Below are 27,788 nucleotides of genomic sequence, written 5' to 3'. Positions count from 1 at the left end.
ATGCCCCGGACCGGGAGTGCAGGCGTGTTTACCCTGATCAAAGTAACCATAGTAAGAATATGCAGATTTTTAGGACAAAAAAAAAAGCACTTCAGGATGACTTCATCCTACAGGGTCCTTTTCACAGAGGCGTGTGAAGGGAATAGCAGATGAGATATTCTAGGAAAGCCAGATGGGAATAACATAGTAAGCGTTCCTTTCATGCTGAAAATGGTTACTCTGGACAAATTCTTATGTCCTTACTCAGAAGTTCAGTGGGAAGTTTTCCCAAAGTAAAAGCTAGCTAAAGCTGATTAAGAATCTCAAGACTTGCCCCATATTAATTCAGTGCAGCTACACAGAGCTCTTTATCGCACGTTTGAAAGAGCAAGCTTTGAAAGGGAGCTGGTTTCATGCGATAATTACGTGGAGCTGGGCTGTACGAACCCTGGGCTGTGACCCGGGACTGAAAGGCTGCAGGTGCTCCACTCCACATGGAGTACGACTCCTCAGCCTCACAGCACTTGGGCTGAAAGCCACCAGTGGCATTCAGCAGGAGAAGGTTTGGCGGTGGTTATCTGTCAGCAGCCACCTGAGTCAGGGCAGCTTTTTCAGGTGGACTTCTGTCAAGAGGGCTCCTTACAGCTCCCTGGTGCCCCTGAATGCCATCAAGAAATTGTGCCTCCAGAGCCCTGTGTGCATCACTGGAGTGAGCACAGGCTGCATCTTCATCTGAACTGGCTGGTTCCCTGCTGAGTTCTCCCCTTTGATTTTCCACCTGCATGTGGATGAGCAGTGATGGGTGATTTAGGGCAAATCTCACCCCTGTGCCCATTTGCTCAGGTTTTGCTCCCAGTCGCTGGCTGCCACTGCTCCACTCGGGCCAGAAACCTTTGTGGGGGCTGCACTTTCCTGCTGTACTTGGCAAAGTGTCAAAGAGCTCCTTACGATGATGGCAGCAATGACAGCACAAATTTTCAGTCAATCCTTTTTACCCTGTTGAAATTAATTTTGACAGCTAAAAGTCTCATGAAGTGAATAGTCAGCCTGAAAAAAATTGCTTTCCTCTCAATCTTATAGGGATTTTTTGACACTGTCTTTACTGAGAGCAATATCAGCTTCTGCTTCTTCCCATGTCAGCTTCTGTTTCTTCCTGGCTTACAAATAAACTAGCCCAGCAAGTGAAACCTGTGTGCTCTGTTTGTATTAAACTGAAACCGTTATTCTCATCTCTCAGCTCAGTATTCTCAAAATGCCTTATGACTCCATATGGTGAAAAAATATATCCTTAGAACAAGGTTTCCATCTCTTATTTGAACTCTTAATTTAAGAGACTCTCACCAAGTATGTCCCGTTTCAGTAAGGGGAACAAACACAAAACTTCTAGCTGATTTGCAGCTATTTTTTAGCGGACTGGGCTATTTAGATTATAGGTAAACATATGGGAGACATGAAAAACATTTCTAGAGCAGGAGAATCTGAGTGGATCTGTGGTGAGGTCTGTCAAGAGGGCAGGCTATGAAGCGTCATCCCACAGTGCTTTGTGCTATGCCTCGTAGGTGTAGCAGTACCCTGTGGACCTTCTTTCATTAGGCTCTGCAGTCGTCGCCCACTGCTAAAGTCCTTCCAGTTATGTGATCCTCCAAACGGTGCAGAGAGCTCCATGTGGATGGCTCGTGTGTGTCTCTAAGCAGGGCTTTTTGGACGCTTGTCTAGGGGAAGCTCACCGGCAGCCGCGGTGAGTCTGTGATAGGCTATGCGTACATGGTTAACAGCACTATGGTAAACGGAGCTTAAAGGAATGCAGGTGTTTTGCCCTCTAGCCTATTGCTTTGCAGAGAAAACAGGCTTCAGAAAGTGGTTATGGACCATTCACGTTCATCTCCTTGACAGCTGGCCAGTTAGTAGGGCCCTTGTGGGACACGAGCCATCTTAACCAGTAGCTCTGCTGTTTCAGTGCTGCTGCTGCTACCACTGTTAGCACAAGTACCTTCTTGCAATGTTGAGCAAGGGTGCAATGCCTGCGTTGTCTGCAGTGGTGTTAGATTAGGCCAGAGCATGAGAAAGGAAATGCAAGTAACCGTTAGCATAACAGTGAAAATCACTACGGAGAGAGGACTTTTCAAAGCACAAAGAGAAACAGACTGAAAAAGAAGAAAAGCATGCCTTGCCCCTATCTTATTTAAGATACAGTAATCCCACGGTAATAGGGGCAGTATTTTCCTGTGAAACAAAGATTTTTAGATTGATGGTGTTTCTTTTAGCATTCATTTTGATGTATTGTCTCACGCAAAAATCCCGATGAAAACATAATAAATCCTGCTATATCAATATGCAAATGTATGCCAGATAAGGGACTTGTAATAGGTTCCTCTGAGACATATATCAGAGATATAACAGAGTTCTGTTTTTCACTATCAGAAAGATTGTGATGGCTGAGGGCCCTGAGGAAGACATTTGATACAGATTCCTGTCTTTCCATATTAAGAAATAATCATCTTTCGCAAATGAAAGTGATAGTTGTTAGCTGTTTTTTTATAAGCCTAATCACTCTACATCAAAGGAACCTCTCAATAGAGCAAGAAAATGTGCTCATCTACTTCAGTTTCATATATCAGCTGAACACGCTTCCAGAGACTATGCAACAAATCCTACCCCACCGGGAGGAGCTATGGGTGACCAGTGCAATACAGGGAGATCATTATGACCATAAAAAACTGGAAGAAGAGAACAGGGTGAGATCTACAAGCACGTTGCCTCATGGGAAGGTCCATCACAGATAGGGCAACTTTCCTGACTGTAAAACCACTGATGGTCCATGGTGCGGAATTGACTGTTGCTCAGGCTTATTAGGCTGTTTACTTCTAGAATAGATTTTTGTGCCGTCCCTCAAAATGCAGGGTGAGACTAAATGAAAGAAAGCATCACTCAGTTGAGTTTCAAGTGCGGTCTGAAAGGAGGAGAGAGCCAAACCTCCCAAGAAGTGCAGTGGGAGGGATGGAGTGCCGGGCTGAGGGCCATACACAGTCAAAGTGTTGCTCTGGGTTGGATGTACGCATTCACAAAATGTCACCCTACACTGATCCCTAAGCTGCAGTTTCATTTGACGATAGCATCACGGTTGTAAAGGACAATGTTACAATTTGGTACCAACATGACTGTGGAGAGGAAGCAAAGCAGTTCAGCCTCTAATCATGCTGGTGAGCAGGTCTGGGGTAACTGGAAAAAACTGCAGGTTTTGCTGGTCCTCGCTTGGCCCGCTACAGAGAATCTAGCCATTGATGTTTTCATTAAATTTGACACAAACACATTTGTGGCATTGTTCTCCCTGTTTGTAGGTCTTCTGGCCTGGGAGGCTTTGTGCTGCCATTCAGCACTGAGGCCTTCCTGGGCTACTTGACAGCAGCAAGGGGTCCTGCAGTCCCTGGGGCTTCTCCTCCTCCTGAGGAGCAGGCACTTACTCGGGTTTGGCTCCTTGTGTTTGCTTTTACTTTGTTCTTTTGGGATTCTCTTTGTTTTCTCATGAGCAGAAATACAGCTAGAAAAACAATAATTGACAGCCTCTTCACCCTACCCGGGGGAGAGGAAGATTTGTAAGGAACAGAGTATCTTCTAGTGCAAATATTCCATGGGGTTTGTCATGGCACAGAGGCAGGGAGGTCTCTGCATCTGACTGCAGTCCTGCTCTTTAACTCAGACACAGGAACACAAACCAGAACAAGTGAAAGATGACGCAACGACGCTACATTTGCAGCTGTGCTTTGTATCTGGTCTTGCTGAAGCAGTGCAAGTGCTGGTGTTAGCTACTGTTCAGAGGACATGAGAAGAGCCCTGGTAGAAAGACAGGGGCACCACATCTTAGGCTGACTCCATACATGCAGTTTACCATCGCAGCCTGTAATTTGTGTGCATTCCTTTCCCTTGATTTCCAGCACAAATATAAGTCTGAATAACACAGGACATAGTTAGCACTCCAAAATTTCCAAGGAAAGAAAGGATCTTGATAACAGGCTTTTTTTTTTTTTTTTTTAAACGGCGCTGCATTATACAGATTCAAGCTGTGTAAATATACTACCTTATCAAAAATGTTTTAAAGCTATCAGTAGAGTGATGTGCCTCAAGGGTAAAAACATGTTAGAGGAAGCCAAAGTGAGGTGGGACTCCTAACACCACAAGAAAATGCATCCAAAGAAGCTGTGTATGGAATCGTCATCTACCCAGATAAGGTTTATCTATACTGGTAACTTAATGTGAAGACAGCTGGTATGATACTAAGTATGCAGACCTCACTGGAATTAGGCAGACAGACACCTTTCAAAATATGTGAGCTGGTTCTTCGTAACAGCATGATTTCAAAGTAGATTTGTTTCTTATTGTGGAGGGAGCCTGCCTTCCTTAGAAGTACACTCCCTGGTTGATCTAAGATACCTACTTGGTCCAACTGTAATTAATTGTAATTAATTGACAGTGATTTCCCAAAGGACAGAATCACATTTATCAGCAGGTTAGTTGCTGTGCTCCAGACCAAAAGAACTCCCGAGGGAGAACTTCCCACGCAGCATGTTGCTCAGGAAAAGCTTGCAACGGATATCAAATGCTGTAGTATGAATTGTGACATGATCTTTGCCAGATGAAATAACATTTTATATTCAAACAGTTATACAAAGAACCAAGATCATAAACCCCCAAATGCTGCCAGTTTTTAATTCGGTGTCTCATTGCAACATTGCTTCATAATTTGCTTGGAAGGAGGGAGGCCAAGGGGTGCCTCTGAGCAGCACATACCTGCACAATTTCCAGCATCTCTGACTTACTGATGTAGCCGTTCCCATCAAGGTCGTACATGCTGAATGCCCACTTCAGCTTTTGCTCCAGTTTACCTCTTGATGTTACGCTCAAGGCTATGATGAATTCTCTGAAATCTATTGTTCCATCTCCATTGGCATCAAAAGTGCGGAATACATGTTCCGCAAACTTTGAAGCGTCCCCATAAGGGAAAAAGTTCCCATATATTTTTTTAAACTCCTCCATAGATAAATGTCCACTTGGACAGTCTCTCAAGAAGCCTTTGTACCACTCCTGGATCTCGTGTTCTGTAAAGTCTGTACTTTCTAGCAAATCTTGCATGACTTCAGGGCGTAGTTTGCTATTTTGCTTTCCCATATTGGTGTCAAAGTATTACCTGCAGAGGAAAAACAAACACATATAAATTATTATTACTATTATTAATAACTATTATCTTGGAGGCTGTAGAAGAACAGTATGCTGGATTCTGAGTTTTCTGATGATAGTTCACTCTTGGGAATCAACTGAAACTTCGGGCACCATCCACTACTACAAGTATATGCTGAAAAAATTCATAAGCCTAATCTACATGTTGATTACACTGTCTTTTCAGAGTCTGGAGAACTGTAATTATGTTGAATTTACTGTCATCCTTTTTTGCCTTTGAAATCACGATGTAAGCAATGTGTTGCAAGGTGTAGCTGACTGGTAGCTGTGTGTTGCAGCACACCCTCCATCCCAGTCACCCAACTGTCTCAAGGACCTTGATCTGAATGAGATATACATTCTTTTGTTATCTCTGGTGGAAGCCAGGTTGCTACAAAAGGCTACGTTCACTTGGTCTTGCTCCAAAATGGGATCAAGGTGCATCTGCAGTGTACACTGAAACCAGGAGCTCCAAAGCCCTTCTAGATATATCTTTATAGCCAGAAACAAACAGAGCAACCCAGAAGTTGCCTCTCTTGTTTGTCATGGACCAATTGCCATTTTAGTTCAAAATGCAGATAAAATCTGAGAAGATTTTATCAGTGGTGGATTCCCCCACTCCAAACTATTACTGTGGTTTTTAATTCTCCTTGTAGCCAGAAATTGGATCTATTACTAATAGTAATCTGGATCGTCACAGCTCTTTGAAAAAAACCTCTTAAAAAAAAAAAAAAAAAAGGAGAAAAAAAAAGTACCCAGACAACAAAATTGGAAATTTGTTTCCTTTAAATTAACCATTATGAAATATTATTGGATACAGCTTCTGTTAAATCACCTTAATTATATTTTATTTAAGGCACGTTGCTACATATCACATTGTACAGCAGATTTACTAATGACTGATGCCCTTTGGGTTTTAAGTTTCAGAGCCTGAGTGTGTTGGCTCCAAAAGGCATCATCATCAGTTTTACTGGAAGCTTAGCATTGTACCTGAACTGTGGGAACCTATTCTCTATCAACAGAAACCTGCCTGAGAATTTGTCATGCAAATGACAGTCACAACTAAAATGTGATGCATGGATGATTTAAGCAGAATTGCAAAATAATTTATGCAAGACTTCCACAGTGTTGTCAGAATGGATTCTCTGGGCCACAGAGATGGATTAATGAACGATGTCTGGAGTGGCTAATGAGCATTCAATAAAATGTCTTTTCTAGACCAAGGTAATACTTTTAAAAAACGAAGAATAATACAGTATCATGACATGTCAGAAGCAGCTAGTGAGAAATGTACACCATTTGAAGCTAATCTACTGTCTCCTATTTGGCACTGGGAAGAAGAAATTGAGGCTCTCCTGGGTTGATGTTAATTGTTTCCTGTGGTGAGAATCTCCCCTTCTCCCCAAGGTGAATTTGAACTCCCCAAGGCATCTAGAGGACTGACTCCTTAATCTCCTGTGTTCTTGGACCAGAATGACTAAAAAGCTTTATTTCTCAAGGGTAAAATGGTGGGATCCATCCTAGATCTAGATGTGTCTCCACAGGTTCCACTGATGGCTGTCCAGTAATTAGATGTCTAGTCTAAACTCATTGTCTACACAGTTGATGGAGAATAGGCTCCCCTGTTCACAGAGAGGAGGCTGAAAGGGGTGAGGAGTCCTGTCTGATGGGATACTCTCCATCTCCCGACCATTTCAGGGGCCTGGGTGACTGCCTTGATCCAAACGATGTCTTTTCCTCCAAAATCTCTCCAAAACACTTGGAAAGTGGAAGATGCCACCTCAAAGGTAATTTCTTCTATTGCCTTTCCTCCTTTCATCCTAATCAAAACCCACTGTACAGTTTTTAAGTAATCCAGGCTCTTAATACCCTGGAAATAGCAAAAAGTCCCTGTTTTATAGGCCCGGTCCAACAGCTGCCAAGGCAGCTGATGGTTGCATTGCCTTCAGCGGGTGTTGGATGGGATCCATAATAAACAACCTGGGAATTAGCTGAGTGAACAGATTACGTTAGGGCAGCCAGACGGGTTTATGTCAGGCAAAACAACAGGAGCAGGGTCTGCCAGCAGGATGGAAGAGCAACTGGACAAGTGAAGTGGCCAGGCTTAGTTTAGAGCGGCACCAGTTCAATAAAGAACAAACCAGTAAAATCCCCAGAGAAGGTAGCAACTACCCATACCCACGGTTGGCAGCTATTCTGCAGCCCCAGGGGCTGCACACTTTGCAGACCGTTAGAGTAGAAAGAGAAGATCTCTGACTAATGTGCAAGCCAGCTGCAGTAGGAGTGAGCTGGCATTAGTGATATAATCCCTTGCTGCTTTTTAATATCTCAAACATTTAAAAATGCAAAACTCGGCTTGCACACTTCCAGTCCAGAATCTTTTGAAAAATAAAATAGTAAGGTAACATGCAGGCAGTGGCCTTCAAGAGGTAGCCAATAAGAATGTGTTTCAGTTCAAAAAATGATGCCTTTATAGCTGCACATGGCTGCAGGTACAATGTATTTTTACCAAGTAATAAAACATACAGAATAGCAGAGTGCACTGCATTGCATTGGTGGGAGCAAAACATCACAATCAGAAAAAATCTATGTTCTCCAGGCAGAAAGGGAGAGCTAGTCATATGTGACTTGCAATAAGGGGTTGAAATTCACAGCCACTGCGATGCCAGGCAATGCAGCCAAAACCGGTAGGATTATTTCTGAGTCCACTTCTGATGAATTTGTATCATGTTCTTTGCCCTCCAGATTGTTCCTTATTAATAGGTGGTGTTCTAGGAACCGTAACGATGGGATTTATTGTGCCCTTTCTATCAAGAACAGATCAAAATGCTGTTGCAGTCCAAGTACAGAAAATCCTTGAAGACACTGGAAGAACCTTATAATCACTTCATACACTGCTACCTGCCTTTTCAGGATAGATTAGATTATGGGCAGAGTACAGTGCGCTAAGAGAATGTCAGCTAACAATGACAGCAATAAATGCACAGAATGAAATAAAACTGGATCTGATTGTAGGCATTTTTTCACACTTTATCACCTCTGTAGACCTCTCAAATTTCTAATAAATTATTAAACGTTAAAAATATGGCAATTGCAATGACAAAGTAAAATATTGACAATACTGAGAAACTGATGTTGTAGGTATACAAAACAAAGACAAATGAAGTGTTTAATGATTATATTTAATGACATTTCTACAATTTCTTTCTCTGATACAATGGTGTTAGACATAATATATATGAATGACTTCCTATATGGAATGAAGATGACATGCAAAAATATTAAGGTCTTAATTCTGAAGGCAATGTTGTTTGGTAAAAGAATGTGATGTGTTTATGGCTTGAAGGGTTGATGCCATTTCAGCCAACAACTACAGAAGATCAGAAAGGAAAGCATCACTGCTGTGTGGTTGCTATGGAAAGAATCTCTGTTCACTGATTATTTTAAGAAATGTCATAGGCTCTGCTCCATAAAGTAAATACTTAGAGCTTGCTCTGATCAGGTCTAGGCGTGGAGTTTTCAAGATGAGACTGAAGACAGAGCTGTTTGACAGACAACAGGCTGTGACAATTCAGCATCTAAGAGAATAAATAAATGAACTAGCGACTGACACCACACCGACTGACTTTCCCTGCAGTGCAGTATATTGTGTGCAGACAGGACATCGATGCTGTTACAGCCTTCTCAAACAGGGAGAACTGACTGGACAGAAAGGCAATGAACACTTATTCTATCATGTGTTTCTTGTCAGCAGTTTGCTGCTGCTCATTTACAGTTGTTACCTCAATCTGAAACCTCAGGGTAAGGCAAACATATTGCCTGCTTGAGCAACCGCCTCTCAGGAGCTGGGAAGCTGCAGCAGCCAAGAGCGTGCAGCTAACCCATTGCTGTGTGAATGCAATGCAAGCATCTAAACGTATTTCCTTAAAAGAAATCAGATTTATTTTTTCTGTTGGGGGTTCACTATAATAAGCAAGTGCTAGCAAGACATTTCTAACAATGCTCTTGCTCTTCAAACTTGACACCCATCATATAGAAGACAACCTTTTTTTTTTTTTTTTTTTTGATTGAGCTCAGTCTGCCAAAGACAGCAAGACATCTTAATTTTGATTTAGGCTTAAATCTGAAGGTAAGTCCACTCTTGAGAAGAAGTATAATGAGAAAGGGGCACTTGTCCAGGGAAGTGTTACTCTAAAAATGGGGAATTTAGAATATTGGGTACTTTGTAGCTAACAGGGTGCAAAGCACCTGAAAGGTGTAAAGAATCAGTCTGAAGACAAGTCCTGCCTGATATTCCAGTGGGGTTAGCAAGGCTAATCTCACCATAGGCTCGGCTACAGAGACCAACTGTGTAAAAATGAAGGCAGAAAACTTTTCAGAAACAAGTAAGGAAAGCTCCATTTTGTGACTTCAGTGTTATTGCACAATTTGAAATTAGAAAGCATTAGATAACAAAACATGAGCTTTAGGGAACAATCTTTCAGTGGCAGAGACATAACACTAGACAATGAAGGAAGCCTTTTACACAGCTGGTTTATACAGTTCTAAAGCCACAGGATGCACACAGGGGTAATTCTGGGGCATGGATGGAGAAAGTTTCAGTAACACAGCACTAAAGTGAGGAGGACATTTCTCCAGCATAGCTGAGAGACAGCTGGGTAGTGGACATACCAGTACCATCTTACTTGACTAGTAATATGGCTCTGTAATATTACAGAAAACAGGGATGAACCACCTCATTATTGTTTGCCTTCAGAAACTGCTGTTTCTTGGTTTCTTACACACACGGTCTGACCTGCTTCCAAGAAATAATCCACTTATCGGGGCAATGCTGTCTTTAACATTTCTAACACATAATTTGGGAATTTCCCTGAGACTAGCAATCATGGGATTTCAGTCTCTGCCAAGAAGCTGGAGAAGTTCCCGACGACCACTGGAATGAACCAAAGGCTGAGTGGGACAACAGCATCACTCCGAACCAGCGCTGCTACCTGACAGTTGCGAGAAAGCAGCATGAGTCAGTCCCCTGTGGCAATGCCTAATGACTCGTCTGTAGTATGAGTGCTTTCTGCAGACCCTGTGGTTCTCCACTCACCATCACTGCTGTTGTTTTTCCTCCAGAGTAACTGTTGTTCATTACTAAAAACCTGGACATTTGACAAGTGGACTTACACACACCATCCATCTCTCAAGCTGTCTACACATCTGGATACAGCAGGGATCTCACCTTCTTTCGTGTCCTACCCACCAGTAGTCATCTCTTGCATATCAGCCTCCACAGTGCAGCGTATAGGGCTCCTGTAAGCTAAATTCTCCTGCCATCACTTTCTGCCACTCCTTCTACTTACTTCTTTGCCTGTCACTCTGCAAGTCTGCTCTGTCACTAGCTCAAAGAAGGGGTGCTGCTCTGTCCTGGTTGACCAAACCTTGCAGCATGGCATCCCCTTACCCTGCGATAAGGGGGGGGGGGGGGGGGGGATGTCAGGGGGAGACTGCAGTGCATCTCAGAGTGTGGGACTTTGGCTGGGGATGTGTCCCCAGGCCTTCCAGGCCAAAATTTTGCCCTGTTCTCAACAATTCACAGAGTTAGAGGTACTCTATTCCTTCTCCTCTGCCAGCTGCTATCATTGCTTGGTAAAGCTTCAGATACCAAAGACCAATTCACCAATTACAGCACATGGCAGTCTCTGCAAATTCTGCTGTAATTTGTGATCCAACGTACGCACATTTCCAGAAGCATCTCTGGTTCCTCTTTGTCCATGCCCTTACAGAATGGGGGAAGATATGTGCATTTACAAAAGTCAAGGCCTTGGTGAACACATTCTGGTATAAAAGCCAAGTTTCCTTCATAAGGTCAGCTATTCCTTCAGGCTGTAATACTGCTAACTGCTGTACAAGCTATGTAATGAGATGGTTCAAAGCAGCAGCTATCTTAAAGGGCACATTCTCTTCCCATCTATGTATACTCTTTCTCTGTGGCTGCAACACTAACATTGCCATGGCCCGATCATGAATGCAAACCCAACAGTAAATGTGGACAATGCACTCCCTGTCATCTTGTAGCTCTCCAGTGAGACTCAGGTGAGCAAGGCAGGAATGTGTGTTCAGTGATCTCTGCCATGTCCCAGCACCGGGAAACTCTGTAGTAGTTCACTGAACTCCCAACAAGCAGGTCGGGCAGAGCGCTCTTCTTTTGCATTGCTCTCCTTTTGCCCTTCCGATATTCACAGTGTCAGAGCCACCTCCAGCGCTGCTCTCCAATTTCCCGTTGGAAATTTCAGTGCCAGTGGAGGATCCCACTTGTGGGACATAGTGCTTTTGGTTACAGCAGCAGCAGCGCTGGGAAGAACAACTTCTCAGGTTTTAGCCTCTTGCTGTGAAGTGCAAGTGCTACCTGGTCTTCTTGGTCCCACAGAAAACTACCTTGCAGGCTCTTGGAAGCAGCCACTTTGCTTCCTTCTGGCCATTTCTACTTTGTTTTCACACGTTCATTTGAGTAACTGGTGCAACAATGCTTGCCAAGAAAGGCTTTTATTTAATTTTTTTAAAAAACAACATCTTGGAACATATTTTTGAAAGAAAACCAAACTTATTAAAAATCACAGAGGGACTTAGCAACAAAATAAATACATGCAGTATAAAATTTTGAGCCTTACCATCCTCAATTTGTCTGCTTATATTGGCAAACAGCAAAAAAAAAGGATAAAATCCATGAACAATTTTCATTAAAAAAATCTGACATTCTCCTATCAATATTCACAAGGAACAGCAGTAAACAGATTTGCACTGCAGTATAGCAAGTACCCAATGCCTGAAACATATACTATGGAGTAAAACTTCTGGCTAAAACTATAGCTGACATTAAAGAACAGGAAGGAAGAATAATGAAGAAATGAAGAGGAAAAAAACAGAGGAAAAGGTGTGGATGGAATCATCATTCAGTATCTGTGCTTTGTCAATAGAAGGAACAGGGGACACATCTGCTATCCAGTTACCCATTGGAGTTCCTAACCTGTTCATCACAATAAATTTCACTCATTTTGTATTAGGCTTTTAGTCTGATTCCAGGATTCTGATGTTTTCACTGCTGCAAGTTACTGTTTTGTTTTGTGTCACCTTCCTGCTTCTCCAGCCCCTTACTGGGGATCCTTCCCCTACAAAAGGTGCCCCTAATTGCTCCTTTGACAGTATTTGTTGGGTGCTTTCCTGCTACAGCCTCCAGGAGAAACTCAAGACAAGAAATAAAAGTAAAACCGTTATAGCTCTGTGTTTTAGTTGAGGTGGGCAGTCCAAGCAGGAGCAGCTGCACAGAGTTCATGTGTTTCAAACTTGGAGGCGCTTACGGATATCGAACATCAAAAGCCCAGGCTCTTATCCCTTCAGATTTGCCCAGGCAGAGAAATGCTACAGCTGCTCCACATTGTCTCCTGTTTCTCTTTATTGTAATTCCTTTGTGCATTTTAGCAATGAGGGCTGGCGTGGGGGTGGAGGAGGGAGAAGCAGCAGAAAGGCAGTGGCCCTATCAATAAATGCTAGTACATTACTATCAGGGTCTTCAGCTTCAGTGGGTTAACTAGATAACAGCCCAGTGCTTATCGCGTTACTGTCAGCAATGCCCACGGTCTCGGCTGGAATTGTTTTGAGACCAGTAAGTGGTGTTTCGGCCTCAAGCAGCGAAAGGGATGATGGCCTCAGCACTCCCTCACCTCTGCATCAGCTTCAGCATCATTGGGGCTTCCAGAGTAGCTCTCTGATTCCAAAGTGTTCCCTGTAAGGCTGAGTGTGTGGTACAAGAAAAATGACTAGGTGTAAGTATTTCTAGTATTGGGAGTTGGGGGAGAAGAGCATGTTATGTGGGTTTGCACAGCGTGACATATTGTGCAGTGACTCCTCTTGCATTCACGGCTGCTCACTCTTTCCATCTTAAAGCCTTGCATTTAGGACTCAGAGCTTGTCTGTGAAACTGCTCCTAGCTGAAATTTGGTGTACATCTATCCATCAAAGAGGAGTGCCTCTGTATTTGTGCATGTAATGGACTCTATTGGCTCCACCTCCACCCATCAGATTTTGAATGCGTGGGGACATTAACAAGGTCTGTTCTTAACCTACTGGTAATCAGCTACTTGCTGCTGCTGCATTGAGAGCCTGGCTGTTACACAGGGGAGGTGGAGCTCACTCGCCTTAGCACAAAATCTCTGCCACTTCAGAGTGCACCTAGGCATTTTTAGGAAGGTTTTCAGCTCAATTAAGGTATAACCTCTGTCCCCACGTAGGGGTAGACAGGCAGTGAAGACAGCCAGAAAAGGAACTTCTGGAGCTCCATTGAAAGCAATCAATGTTCCCAAATCCTACAGTGATCCTCCAAGACATAAGTGGGTATAAATGGGGGGCCTGTGCTCTCCTGTGCACATGGCAGGAGTCTGGCCCTCCAGTCTTTCTCAGTGCCCTGGGCTTTGTCCAGAGTGCTTTGGGAAGTGATGCAGAGGACCACCACCCTATGAGCGGTGTGAAAAATGATGCAATAAGTGTTCATCAGTCATTCCCCAGGGCCAACCAGCAAAGGCTTCACCCACCCAGAACAGCTTGAAAGTAATGTTTTCCCTCCTTAATGAGAAATAAGAAAATAAAAAAGAAAACAGAAACCAGACAAAAGGGGGAAAACTCACACAGATTAGGTTAAGCCCTATTTCCAGAGAGTCTCACTATTTGATTTCTTCCTCATTCTTTAAGAGCTCACAACAATAAAAATCATGCCAATATTCATGTGCTTTTTTGGTTCATTATCATTTGTTTGTGAAGAGTTGAGGAGCAACAGTTTACTATAGGCTTTGTAAGAAAAAAACAATGATTTGTTTATTAATCCTGGGTAGAACCATCTAAAGTCTTTAAAATAACTAACTCTGTCTTGGCAGACTTAAGATGACTCTTTTGGGAATTAGATATATATTTGTATATTTGATTTCTTCAAACTCTCTGGAAATAGTATTTTTGTAGAAGTATGTTTGCCTTTGCCTAATTTTGTATGATAAAGGACAAGAGACACTTTGCTAACAGAGTACATTAGGACATCCACCCTCAGGAGGCTGCTTTTCCAGATTTTACTGCATTCAACTGTTTCACTAAGCACAGGACATTTGCAATATTTATAAACATGGGTGTTAAGCTAACAGCAGGGGAACTGGCAAAATCTCTCTGCCCATTCCAGCTGGAGGCGACTTTATCTAGTGGCATCCTTTCAAAAGGAGACCATATATCAAGATCCAAATGACAGACATTTTCTGCAGTTATTGTGTCTCCTATTATGAGAGCAACTTGTCAGCTGAAAGTCTCTTTGTTTAAAAATCCTATTCTGGACCACACTTCTTAAAATGCTCAAGGTCACATTTTTCAAGTGCTCAGCACCCACAATTAAACTCGGGCTTCTCAAAAGAAACACATCTTCCATTTGGGCACCTGTGTAATAAGCAGCTTCTCAGAAAGCATCTGTACCCAGTAAACTGAGACCTCCCAGAAAAGAGCACCACTTATTTTGGTACCTAACAAGGGGCTGAGTGCGTTAGAAAAGCCAGCCTTCCTACACACCTGCGTCACTGCAATTTGTCTTTATCCTGATACTCACGTCTCCAGCCACGTCAAACTCGGTTTATTCTCCTTTCTTCTGAAGAGCTTCTCTCCTTTGTGTAAGGCACTCACTGGTAGTAACATAATCTTCCCCAATGCACCCAAGCACACCAGTCATCGAATTCATCTAGCAGCAGCTTTATCGGGTTTCTAATCTGTCCTACATCTTGTTTAGTCCTTTTATGTAACCATATATGCAATACCTTGGTGGAGGGTAGCGGAAACTAAAGCAGAAAGCTACTGTTGCACAAAGTAACACGAGAAGCTGATGTGAATTCATGATCTTGATTTTTTTGTCTTTGTAAATAAACAGCATGTGACTCCCAAAGAGTGACATTTGTGCTTACTCTACCCTTAAAAAAATTGTTAACAGATGGTCTCCTATCCCACAGCAGAGACTTGGTGTTGACAGATAAAATGAAAGCATGATATTGGAAAAAAACGGAGCCATTAACTGGCAAACCAGTTATTTTTAAAGATGTTCTTATAATGGGGAAAGGAATGACGGTGGACGTTCCTACCTGGAGAGTAACTGTGAGTTTTTGTTCCATATTGAAGAAATTTAGTGGAACTTCCTCTGGGAAAGTAGGCAACAGGAGAGTGGGAGTGGGAGGTTCTGGCAGCCAGGACCAGAATTTTGCTAAGGAGATGGAAACAAGATGCACTAAGATAATGTCAGAGTTTACAAGTTTGTAAATATGAAGGTTCAAGCCAGGGATGATTTGTCCAGCACCTAGCACTGTCAAGTGTGCCTGAACACAAGGGACTTAATGTAAGAGGTGATACGGATGACTGAAAGAATTTTCTGGGAGTTGTAGGAATGTTTTAAAGCAGTTTTCAAAGAAGTTTCTAAACTGCAGATAAAGTGTTAATTTTCCCTTTGTGCATGTCTTATTTCTCAGAATGTTTACATCCTTGAACTTGCAAGATGAGTCTGTGAATTACTGGCCCCGGAAGAACAGCACTGGGTGAACATTTTTTCGGTAGAACCCATTTCCATCAGGTAATGCAGCTTAGCTGAAATCAAAATGTTTTGTGGAAATATGTCACATTCAGGAAAACAAATTCTGGGAAAACGTCAGAATTTATCATTTCAACTTTATCTTTTCCTTTTCACACAGTAAAAAGTTTCAGTGTGACTTTATCTTTTTATGAATTTTGTTTTGGCGTTTATATTAGATGTTAATTTTAGCATTACAGTGGTTTTGACATTATTGAGAAAACAATTCATTGCCAATGAAGTGAAATAATTTGGTGTTTCCAGATCATTTTTAACTTCCATCCCACTGGGAAATTTTGATGTTTTGTTCCAATTTGCAGTGAAAATAAATATAAATGTCAAAATTTCCTTTGGAATGGGAATTTCAGATTCTAACCAGCTCTAATCAACAACAAAGCCATCTGCTTTGTATTAATGACTTAGGGCAGTATGTAATGCTGCAGAACAGGGTGATATTCTACTGTTCTGCATTGCTTATGGAAGTCAATGACATATGGCAAGTTTCTAGCTCCTAGTTGTCTAGGGAAGTTTGAGGCTAGCCACTTTTATTTTATTCTTCATGCTGTCTTGCCAAATTCACGGATTTCATCATTCAAACCCAAGATTTTCCTGCGAATGTATGAGAAAACATCCTCCCCATGACATATGGCACAGCCTACAGCCTCTACATCTGAAGGGAACTTGTAATTCCCAAATTACAGTGCAGTAAGCTACTTTCATTTTACAAAGGTTTTAAACTGATAAATTAAATAAAATATTTGTTCCGTGATAAATGCCTATTTTCAAACATTAATAGGAAGATAAATCTATTTGTTTTCGAAAGATAACTTCATCCAGATGAGTAATAATTTAAATTCTATTTGAGAAGTCATGTTGACATGAAAGACACTAACACCGACAAAATAAAATAACATTTTAATTCTGGTTTAAGGCAATGTCTTTGTTATTTTTCCTAAAAGCTCTTTGCTGTCTTCACAGATATACTCTTCATGCTGCAGAGAAGGTACAGGAAAACCACATAATTGCCCCCAGGCTGGTCCAGCAATCCAGTCCGCTTGCTGAGCTCAGCCATGGACCCCAGTTCAGGCATTTTGCTGTGCCCCCTGCAAAGCCTCCTGTGGACACGAATGGGGTTACCTTTGGTGATGATGGTATATCCTCTTTTTTCTAACAATCTGAACATTACTCAAGCCACCTCAGGGTACCTGCTTCTCCCCACTCTATGTGGGCAGCTGGCCTGGGAGGGCTGGATCTTGAGGTGTACAACAGGCATCTAATGTGGAGATGCTGCTTTCTGTTCCCTCTGAGCACAGTTTGTGTGCTAACCTGATAAGAAACTTTTAGCTTGGATATGATCTATAAGGTTACTAGAAGAAGATTTTGATTTGTATTCATTTTGGAAGTCAGAATAACATCCAGTCCTGACAGCCCACTGTGAAAAACACAGACCCGTGTCTTACCCGACTGCTATTTCATGCATAACACAGTGTGCTGCCTGATTTTAGAAATTACTCAACAGGAATGAATTTGGGAGTTTGAACAACATGGTAAAGGTCGGTAAGCAAACTCCCTTAAGAGGCATAGAAAAACATTTTCCAAATTAAGTGCAAAAATAATTTGCTCTGCTTCTCTGTCCATCTGTCTCACATACATATAAACAAATGCTTCTATAACCTTTATTTTCTTACTATTACTTGTTATCAATAAGCAAAACCCTAGCAGTTCTCAATATTAAGTGTAGGTAGTAGCCAGTCATACAAACAATACTGTTTTACAAAGGAACCTTTGTAATAGAATCTATTATATAGTCATAATACAGACTGTAGTAAAAAAAATAAACTTTTGCAAGAAGTAAACAAAAAGTATTTACATGTTCACGGCATTAAACAAATTGCAGTGAGAAATACTGTATAAAAACTAGGACTGAATCTAGACTGAAAAATCTCAATTTTTGGTTTGAAAACTTTTCTGCCATCACTGAAAATTTTCTGTAAATTCAACTAAGATGAACTCCTCCACAAATGAATGGGTTAACAGAATGTCTGCCTTCACTATTAGCATCCTCAGAGGAAGTAAACAAAGTTCATCAGATAACTGTTTTCAGACAAATGAACTATTTTTTTCTCATGTGAACAACAATTTGTATTATTGTTGTAGAAAAGTAGAAGTGGCAGAACCAAAAACTTCTTTCCAAAGTTTAACTTTAGGAAAACAAGATTTTATCCAACATGGAATAAAATGCCACTTTTCACCACTTCCTAGTGACTGTAAATAAATAGACATGCTGATCCTATAACACTTTTAGGCTGGTTTACTTTTGCCTCTGCTGTTCTCAAGATGTCAGCTTCTCTGAGATTTCTTGTATGCGACTTTTAGTGCCTCTCCCCATTTTTCACTTCCGAGGACTTTTATTTATTGTGTTATTGTATAAAACTTTGTTCTTTCTTTGATGTTTTATTTCTTTTTTTCCCTTATCTCTTACTTTTCACTATTTCTTAGCTCCCTAGAACAAACACCATCTTTCTTATCTTTTCTATTATCTTTGAAAAAGTCCATGTCATATAATTTCTCTTAAATTTTTCTCTATTATTTCCTCTGTATTTCTGTTCCTACTATTAGTGTTTCCAAGTATTGTTATTTCCCACACCATACCATACACTGTGTCAAAACAGTATCCTAACAATGAAATATATTATGACTGAAGCAGCAGGGTTGGGAAACCTTGGAAGGAGACCATCTATGGCATAATCTCTGTGTCTTTCTCTAATTAAATCATCCAAAAGAAATAGGTAGGAAAGACTTATTCTGTATCTAATTCCTAGCAAATTATTACCATTTCATCCACCATACTTTCACCTTGCTGTTTTTGTCTTAATGGTAGAGTACCAGTGCTGCTTTTATTAAGAGCAGTTTCTGAACTCTGAACAGCATCATCACCAATGTTTGATTAGAAATTCAGATTTTGATGATCTGATTCCTTTTCCGGGGAAACAATACTTTTCAGACATGGAAAGGAGTGGAAATGTATGCGAGTGTGTGACATGCTGACTCCAACCAGAATTTTTTGCCTGTGGCTAATGGAAGATTCACCACTTACTTACATGATGACCAATATTTCAGATCGATTCAGCAACGTATGCTTTTATGTAATCATAATCTCACCGATAGAGATCTCTATTTCTGGCATTATTTGTTCCAGTTTCTTTTCTTGTTCTGTGTGCCTCATTCTTTCTACAGTAACCTTATGCTTTTGCATTCTCAGTATCATGCCTTATAAAAATAAAGGCCTTGTACTTGAAATGTCTCCCTCTCACTGCTTGCTACATATAGTTTTTAAGATGTCCTTAAAATACCTTCAGCTGACAATTCTCTCTTCCACATAATCTTCACCAACAAGTTCTGTCCCAACCCACTCCCTGGACACTCCATGCTTCCTCTCACTTCATACATCAAATATTTCCTAATTCTCTCCTCTGCAACCGATGTTACGAAAACCAGTGAAGTTCCACTGCTTAGAAACGGGATGAACACTGAAGAATCAGCCCACTGTTTGTAAAGTGCCGTATAAAATCACCATACAAATTACTTATTCAATAATAAAAGCACATCCTGTTCCACCAAACATGTCTCATATCTTAATGTTCTAATTAATTCACTGGAAAGTCACTTAAATCAGTGAGCAACACAGGGATCCTCCTGTGAATTGCCAAAGGAATCCTTCAAGGAAGATTAAGAAATTGATAACTATGCAAATATATATATATAACTTCCGATTTCCTACTCACTTTTTCTTTATTAAAAGAAGGATGTTCCCCATGAGGCTTACTGCTTTTTAATGAACGTTCTGGGAAAGGGAGCTGTTCATGAAGAAACAGTATATATTTCATTGCAAGGTGCCCTAAAATCTATCACTCAGTTAAATTAAAATAAGGATGTTTTCACATTAGTCTCCACAGGATGATAAAACAGCCACTTACCAACAGTTTACCACCCAGCACTTAGTAAGATTCATTTGATCTCAATCTAAATGAAAGATGTAGCTATTATCATGTCATGAACACAGTTCAAACCCACACATCGTTCATTCATTTGTGATCAGATGGGAACCGGTTTCAGTGATGTCATACTAATTTCCTATCACCATATCTTGTCATTCCTCTGATTTTTAAAAGGCTGGCAGTGAAGTTGGCTTTGGAGTTGGTTTTCAGGTACTCAAAAAAAAAAAAAAAAAGAAAAAACAAAAAACCACACACAACTTTGGGAGAAAGCCAGAATTTTCTTGGAAGCTTCCTTGATGAAGGAGTAGGAGTGGGATAGAGCAATAACCTTGATTTTGGCAGCAGACCTTTCTTCTGGCAACTTCATTAAAAAGCCATTCCACTTTATGAGTTATCAGCAAAGAGCTGGCATTTCTGAGCGTGACTGATGGTCCTCCCTGTGCTGGCAAAATTAGAAACATCAATAATTCTTAGATTAATTGCTTAGAAAATTTCCAAGAGGCAAACATTTCCTTATTTTTAGACCCTTGTTTTCTGCTGTAGTCAAAGCAGTAAAAGCCAAAGTTCAACTACATGTACTTCACTTAAACGATGGCATCCCTGTACTCTGAGTTTTATATGTGTGCAGAAACAAGCGCATCAGTGCTATGTGGGCGGGGGCATCCTATGGTGAGCCCCCGGTTCCCAGTCCCTGAATAAATCCTGATTTATCTCACAGAGACCTGGAAGCAGTCTTCTTGCCCATGTATCTATATATCCTTCCAAAGGAGCCTGGGACATGGAGATCCTAGGGCCTCTAACAGGCACTCCCAGGTACCAGGAACATGAGTGCATGGAGGACAATCCATGCTCCATGGTGCTGGCTCAGCCATAACGAATTTTTGCATGTGGCTAGCAAGTGGTAAAAAACCTGTATTGGCCAAGAGGTGAGGATCCACACTGGCAGCGACATGGTCTGCTGGAGTGCTGGCACAATAGTTGTTGTAGCCAACTCAAGCACAAAGTTGAAAGTTGGGGAGCTGCTGTGAAATAATGCACTTAGATTTTCCCTGTTGCTTATGCAGGGAAAAAAAAGGGTCTTTCTGAACAAGTTTTGTGTACTCTTCTCCACCCACTGCTTAGATATGCATCTGGAAATCCAAGAATGGGTTTGCTTTCTGCTTTTTCTCCTGAAAGGCCCCACATGCTGCCCCTTAGCAGCATACCAGCAGGTGGTCCTCAACGGCACAAAGTTTGTGTGTCCTCACCCTCTTTTGCACGATATGGACAGAAAAGGATAAATACTGCAGAACTGCATGAGAATGGTTAAAAACCACTGCTAAGAAGCTGCATTGTGAAGAAAGGTCTTCACAAATCTTTTATTTGACCACCTAATGAGGTAAAAATAAATGGACTTTCACAGGTACCTTAGTGGGTCAGACAAAGCATCGAGCCCCAAGCTAAACACAGGAGAGAAACAGATTGCCTGTAAATTAATCATTATTAATGCACTACAAACATGACAGAAAAGGGTAATTAGCACGTTTGGAGCAGAGAGTGATATTAGTGGAGGGGGAGGTGGTCATTAACTTCCATGGAGCAGGTGACAGGCAGTTAGCACCTGAAAAGCAGCAGATTAGCAAAAGTGTGGTGAGAGGTGTGTTGTAGTGGGCCACAAACCATGCCAAACCTGAGACCCTGGTCTGTATTAGACACCTCAAGCTCATTTTAAAGATTTTGTATAGGCCTTCTCTCCATGGCCGTTTTACAAAAGAACATTTTCCTAATCATGATTATAAGTGTCTGTACTTCTCAGTTGTCCATGTGAGCTCATTCTGACTTGCAGACCTTACACAGTCTCATCTTCTTCATTTTCAAGGAGGCAGATGATGCATTAGAAAAGATCTGTATCACATGTGGGGACAATCACGTCTGGAACCTACTGAGTTTGAAGATCCTGGGGGGCTTTGGCAAGGCCTGATTTCACCTGATGCTTCTTGGTTCTTGGGACAATTGACTTCTGCTGATGAACTGGCAAGGTTGGAGGCTGCTGGAAACCAAGTGGGAGACCTCAGGAAAAAAAATATTTCCAGGTGTGACCTCATTCCAGCCCAGGCTGTAATTCTTTAATGATTTCTCCATGTAGATTCCAGCCTGTAACACTCACTAGCATACACCAAAGGTACCTTCTGCTTTTTCACAGTATATAAACTAATCTAATAAAAATATTATCTCATCTCCCTTACAAATCTCTTATACTCTTAAACCATCATGGTGACAACACCTGTTTCACACTACATAGGCAGGTATATCCATGCACACATGTATTCACTTGTCTAAGTCTTGATTGATGACAATAAAGTATAGCAGGAAGAAATGGAGGAGGCAACTCCTGAATGCTATAACAGGTCTAAACACAGACACCTCACAGCCTGGCAGATGCTCAGTTTTGCCAGCATCTTATCAGCTAAGAGGTTTGAGTTGTTCATCTATGCACACATGCAGGGGAATTTTTTCCTTCTGCCCCAAGGCAGAAGGCAGAACTGGACTGCCAAACACATAGCAACAACTTGAGGACATACCTCCAAATGCCCTCTGCACCAGGCAGCACGTGCGGCATTACACTGAGCAGAGAATGTGCTGTCCAGCTCCCCTTGGAATCACAAGCATTGACATCCTAGTATTTTACACATTTCACCTAGAATCCAATTTTACTCTTTATTAAATAAATACCAGTCCTTTTAGGCACAGCTTTGGAGTGCACCCAAAGTAAACAAGGATGCTCAGGAATGATTAGGCAGCTCAGGTTTACCATTAAATTATTTGTTCTTCAGAATATGCATGAGATGCTCAAAGAAAGTAGCCTCTGTATATAGTAGCTGGACTGGAGAAATGATGAAAGGAGCTACATTTTGGAGAACAAAAAAATCCTACATTTAACAGAGGTTTGATACAATGCTATGATGATTCTGTCTGTCATTTCTGAGTGATTCTATATATAACTGCTGAATTACCAACATACTAATGGTCACAGAGGTGAAAGAACAATTTGTTTAAATTTGTATAATCTTACTGTACTACGTATACACACGTTATACACAAAGCACAGACTGTTTTTTCCAATACTGTTGCCAGACCTAACACCCAAATTTAAGCAAAGCAAATAACCGATGCAAAAAGCGACAAAAATATCATCACTGAACTCAACAGTATGTTGTTTCCTAAAAAATGCAACACATGAACTTTGAAAGTAGTCTCAAACAAAAAAGCATTATTCTGTTGATTTTTTTTCTGTAGAAGTCTATCTCAGCAGATTACCACTCTTCTCTACCTATTGAATGGCCACTTGGGAAATCACATTTTTCATCTAGGAGTTCTGCAGCTCTTGTATATTCCAAACCCATTCATTTACAAAGCTAGCTGATAACAAAAGTGTATTTAATTAACATTTGACTGAAGAATGTCTAGAATATCTCATTCACAGAGGAAACTATGGCTCCTTGATGTGATGGTCTTCTAGAAACACACTGAGACCCTACTGAAAGGTGCATTGTAATCACCATGGAACAAGGATGTCTGGATGCATTTATTATTTCTGAGAAAGACACATAGATTGAATTGTTCAAAATAGGAAGCTCTTCAGCTGTTTCTTGAGGTATTCACAGACCAATACTCAAGTAAAAAATGGGCAAAGTTGCACTTGATGGGACAGTAATGCATGTAAGTCCCCTTGTACACTCACACATAGAAACACTCAAACTATTAGGGGAGGGGAGAATTGTGGTGTGATCCAGGGGAGGTTCTACCAATTTGCAAGTAAAGACTCTCTCTACATTTGAGGAAGCACTGAATAAAAGGCTCAAGGGGTGCACAGCTTTTGAATTATAAGTAAATTCCTCCTGTCCAAAGCAATCTTCTCATTCACAAAGAGATCCCACCCTTGAATTTCCACAACTGGTTTCCAAGGGGTTGTCACCACAATGAAGCATAAAGGAAAGGCACATCTCACTGCATCAGTACATATGCTCCAATTACATGAAAATACGTGCAAGCTAGAAGAGTTGAGAGATGAAAGCACAGATCACCCAAATTTCAACTTTTCCAACTACTTGACTTTGAAAATTCACCTTTATCTTCTCATGTAGTGTATGTATCTGTACATGTATAAACTCTCTCTCTCTCTCTATATGTGTGTATATATGTGTGTGTGCATATGTGTATATATAAAACATTAGCTTAAATAATATAGGAAGATGGACAGACTTTCAAGAGGAGAAAACGAGAGACCCCCTGATTAGGTTAGCAGGTAGGTTAGTACAAACCTGAGCGGGCAGCAGGCTGCAGAGGTGGGATGCCAGACTGAACTCTGAATGCCTTGAGGAGAGAACCAAACAGGTCCTTCAGATTTGCTAGGCAGGACAGATCTGAGGTCAGCCATCAGAGCTGCTTTGCACAGAACTGACTGCACCTTGGCGTGACCTTGGCACTGCAGGTCTGTTGAGCTGCTGCACTGAGAGATGTGATCAGTCACGCACGGAGTGTGAAGCAGATGTTGGAAGCTGGGCACTTGCTTCTCTTTCATGACTGCAAACTAAAAAGGCACCTTAATTAAGGGATTGCCTAAAAATGTGCTGCCCACTGAATGGACCCTCTCCTGCTTCCTCTCCTGCTCCAGGGAGATTATATTTCTGCTCTGTGTAGGTGACAGATAATTTCTGTCCTACACCAACTCAGCCAGGCTAAGTAGCGTGGTATTAAGCTTTCATCAGGTTATTTAGGATAAGTCTGTAACATTATACTGCTGTTGTAGAAAGAATCAGTTCCTAAAGCCCAAAACTCAAGCCCTCTATCAGCTGGACTCACTGCCACCAGGGAAATGACACTACCTCTGAGAAACAGGTGAACAGGAAAAAATGTAGAAAAATGAGAGTTTTGGATAGCAGATAAGTGCACTGTAGGCATGAAATAATGAGAGGGGACACATTTAATTACATAGACTGCATAGAAAAAAGCAGCTTTTACAGCAACAATATGGATTGCAACTTAGCACAATAATTGCATAGCCAAAAATAAAGGCAAAAACATGACAGCCAACCTTCACATGGTCAAAGGAGAAGGGACTGTTGGGCAGCCAGCCTGCTTCCCGCCACGGCTGAGAGGCATGTCCGTCATCGCTCAGCTATTCCCCTGCCTGCCCAGAGGCAGATGTGCGGTGGAGATGCTGTAAGCACTGCGTAGTAACAGGGATTGTGAGAAGCTGCTGCACACTGACCACATCTCTCATTGTGGGACTTTCTGCAGCCATTGACCCTGATCTAAACTGCCTCTTTTGGCATCTCTGTTTCCATTTGGGGTTTCAGTGAGAATCCCATGCTGGCTCTCCCTCGATAGCCTGTGCTCTGTTTTTGAGGGAAAGACAGCACAGTCCTTTGCCCTGGCTTGCAAAATCTCTAATACAGTGTTTGTCAGCATAATTCCTGCTGAGATTATGTTCGGCTTACTACATGAATAGTTTCGGGTTAGCAGCAGTACTAGCTAGAGCAAACCCGAACACCAAGAGGAGCCAGCCAACCACAGCAAAACAATGAAATCTCATAACTCATCAGAAAGGTGATACCTAGCAGCTCCAAGTCCAGAAGACACTAGAGAGGGAGTTAAACAGCATTGGACTAGCCAACTGTCTTTAGAAGGGAATGGGAGAGCAGCCCGAATATGCAGATTTGAATTCACATCTTGGGAGTCACTCCTCTAGGGCATTCACCTTCCCAACACTTCAGTCCACCAGGGAAGTCTTTGGTGAAGAGCTCAGGCACAGAGCAACAAGACACAAATCCAAATAAATTTAGACACTGAAAGTAAGAGTGAGATAGGAAGTAAGGTCCCTCCACCCAAACGTACTCAAGCCAAACAGCCAAAAGTCCCTGCTCAGCAGCCATTTGTCCCTGGAAGTGTGCAGACATCAGAAGTTGCCTTCTTATAACAGTTCTCAGCATAAACCAAGTTACATACCAGTCTCAGTAGAACTCAGCACCTACCTCATACTCGATCTTTCTTATGATCCAGAAACTAGTTGTTCCTTTGGCCTGAGAGAGTCTAGTGGGGAGGTGTGCAGAGGGAGATGCCAAGGCTCTCGTGACATGCTGGGGTCATCACCATTTAGAGACAAAATGTTAAACTTACGCAACCCTATATCACCCTATACTGTGACACATGCACTACTGTTGTCTAAGTAAAGAGGACCAAGAACAGTCCATGAGAGACCTAAGGGACTGCATGGACTGCAGTCCTGCTGACTGAGCAATCTCCTGGGTAATTGTCTCTCTTCACAAACTAGAAGTGCCACGATGTGGTGAAGAAGAAGCTTCTTGCAAAGTCTTGTGTTTTAATAAATCCCGGAGGCTTGTCCACACAGTGGGGATGCTGGGCGTGTACCTACAGTCACAACACCTGGGCAGCTTATCAGGAGCTCCTGCAGGACCCATGGAGAACTCTGCTGGTGATGTACAAACACATGGAGAGAGGGACCCTGGCTCAACAGCATTTCTTTGGGTGGAAACCAGAGGGTTTGAAGGACATGCTCAGTCTTTGGGGCCGTCAGTGGCCAGGACAAGAACTGGAAGCTCCTGGTCTATTTTCTACAACATGGTTTTCACCTACCTCTGACTGCTGCTAATACCAGTCTAATACTCAGTCTTTAAGATGTAAAGAAACTGATTTCCTCACCTCTACTTAGAAGTTGTAGACAAAGTGCATGCTGGCATACATTAATTAACTTCTGCTATTTTTCTTTAGAAAAATGATAACCAATAAAACCAGATTTTTTTAAACTGAAGACTCCTGAAATGTCATCTGTACCTTAGTGAATGGAATAAGAAGAATGTAATCAAACATCTGCTCTTTAACTCCTATTAATGACTGTAAAATAGCCAGAAAATTCTGAAGGTTGTGGCCATGGTAACAGACACTAGCTTAGGAAAAAGGAAATATCTGCGGTTATAATTCAACATAAAGATTGCTCATCTCCTTCCCAGAGCTGGAAGTTTACAGTCAAAGCCTTGACATGTGTGCTGGTCCCTCTACTATGATTTCTTCCTATGCATGTGGCAAATCTATTGTGAGAAACTACCATTTATAAGAACAGGGTGTGGCTCAAGTGCTACTGTATTGGGCTTGCATGGCAAGGTTTCAGTGCGGGGGGGTGGTGGTACAGGGGTGGCTTCTGTGGGAAGCTGCTAGAAGCTTCCCCCATGTCTGACAGAGCCAATGCCAGCTGGCTCCAAGACGGACCTGCCGCTGGCCAAGGCCAAGCCCATCAGCATCAGTGGTAGCACCTCTGGAATAATGTATTTAAGAAGGGTGAAAATAACCTGCGCAATTGCAGCCGGAGAGAGGAGTGAGAACATGTGAGAGAAACAACCCTGAACATCCCCAGGTCAGTGAAGAAGGAGGGGGAGGAGGTGCTCCAGGTGCCAGAGCAGAGATTCCCCTGCAGCCCCTGGTGAAGACCATGGTGAGGCAGGCTGTCCCCCTGCAGCCCAGGGAGGTCCACGCTGGAGCAGGAGGATGCCCAAAGGAGACTGTGACCCCATGGGGTCTGTGCTGGAGCAGGCTCCTGGCAGGACCTGCGGACCCATGGACAGAGGAGCCCATGCTGGAGCAGGTTTGCTGGCAGGACTTGTGACCCCGCAGGGGACCCACACTGGAGCAGTCTGTGCCTGAAGGACTGCAGCCCGTGGAAGGGACCCACACTGGAGCAGTTCGTGAAGAACTGCAGCCTGTGGGAAGGACCCACGCTGGAGAAGTTCATGGAGGACTGTCTCCCGTGGGAGGGACCCCATGCTGGAGCAGAGGAGTGTGAGGAGTCCCACTCTGAGGAGGAAGGAGTGGCAGAGACAACGTGTGATGAACTGACCCCAAACCCCATTCCCCATCCCCCTGCACTGCTGGCGGGGAGAAGGTAGAGAAAATTGGGAATGGAGTTGAGCCGGGAAGAAGGGAGG

General features: G+C 42.2%; 1 protein-coding gene across 3 annotated transcripts in view; it reads right to left on the bottom strand.

Moving 5' to 3' along the window:
* NCALD (neurocalcin delta) overlaps positions 1-27,788 on the bottom strand; it is a 61,498-nt gene that overhangs the window by 12,322 nt on the left and 21,388 nt on the right. For 2 of the 3 annotated variants that reach the window (XM_030011410.1, XM_030011413.2), the window contains exon 2: positions 4,765-5,161. In XM_030011410.1, the coding sequence (XP_029867270.1) occupies positions 4,765-5,142 (378 nt within the window). In that variant the 5' untranslated portion in view covers positions 5,143-5,161. Of the gene's footprint in view, positions 1-4,764; positions 5,165-21,089; positions 21,101-27,788 lie in introns of all 3 variants that reach the window. The other variant, XM_030011412.1, reaches the window with a different exon arrangement.

This window comes from Aquila chrysaetos, chromosome 4 (genome assembly GCF_900496995.4).
Source record: "Aquila chrysaetos chrysaetos chromosome 4, bAquChr1.4, whole genome shotgun sequence".
Classification (NCBI taxonomy): domain Eukaryota; kingdom Metazoa; phylum Chordata; class Aves; order Accipitriformes; family Accipitridae; genus Aquila; species Aquila chrysaetos.
The sequence above is the reverse complement of the archived record's forward strand: the minus strand, read 5'-3'. Positions and strand labels throughout refer to the sequence as shown.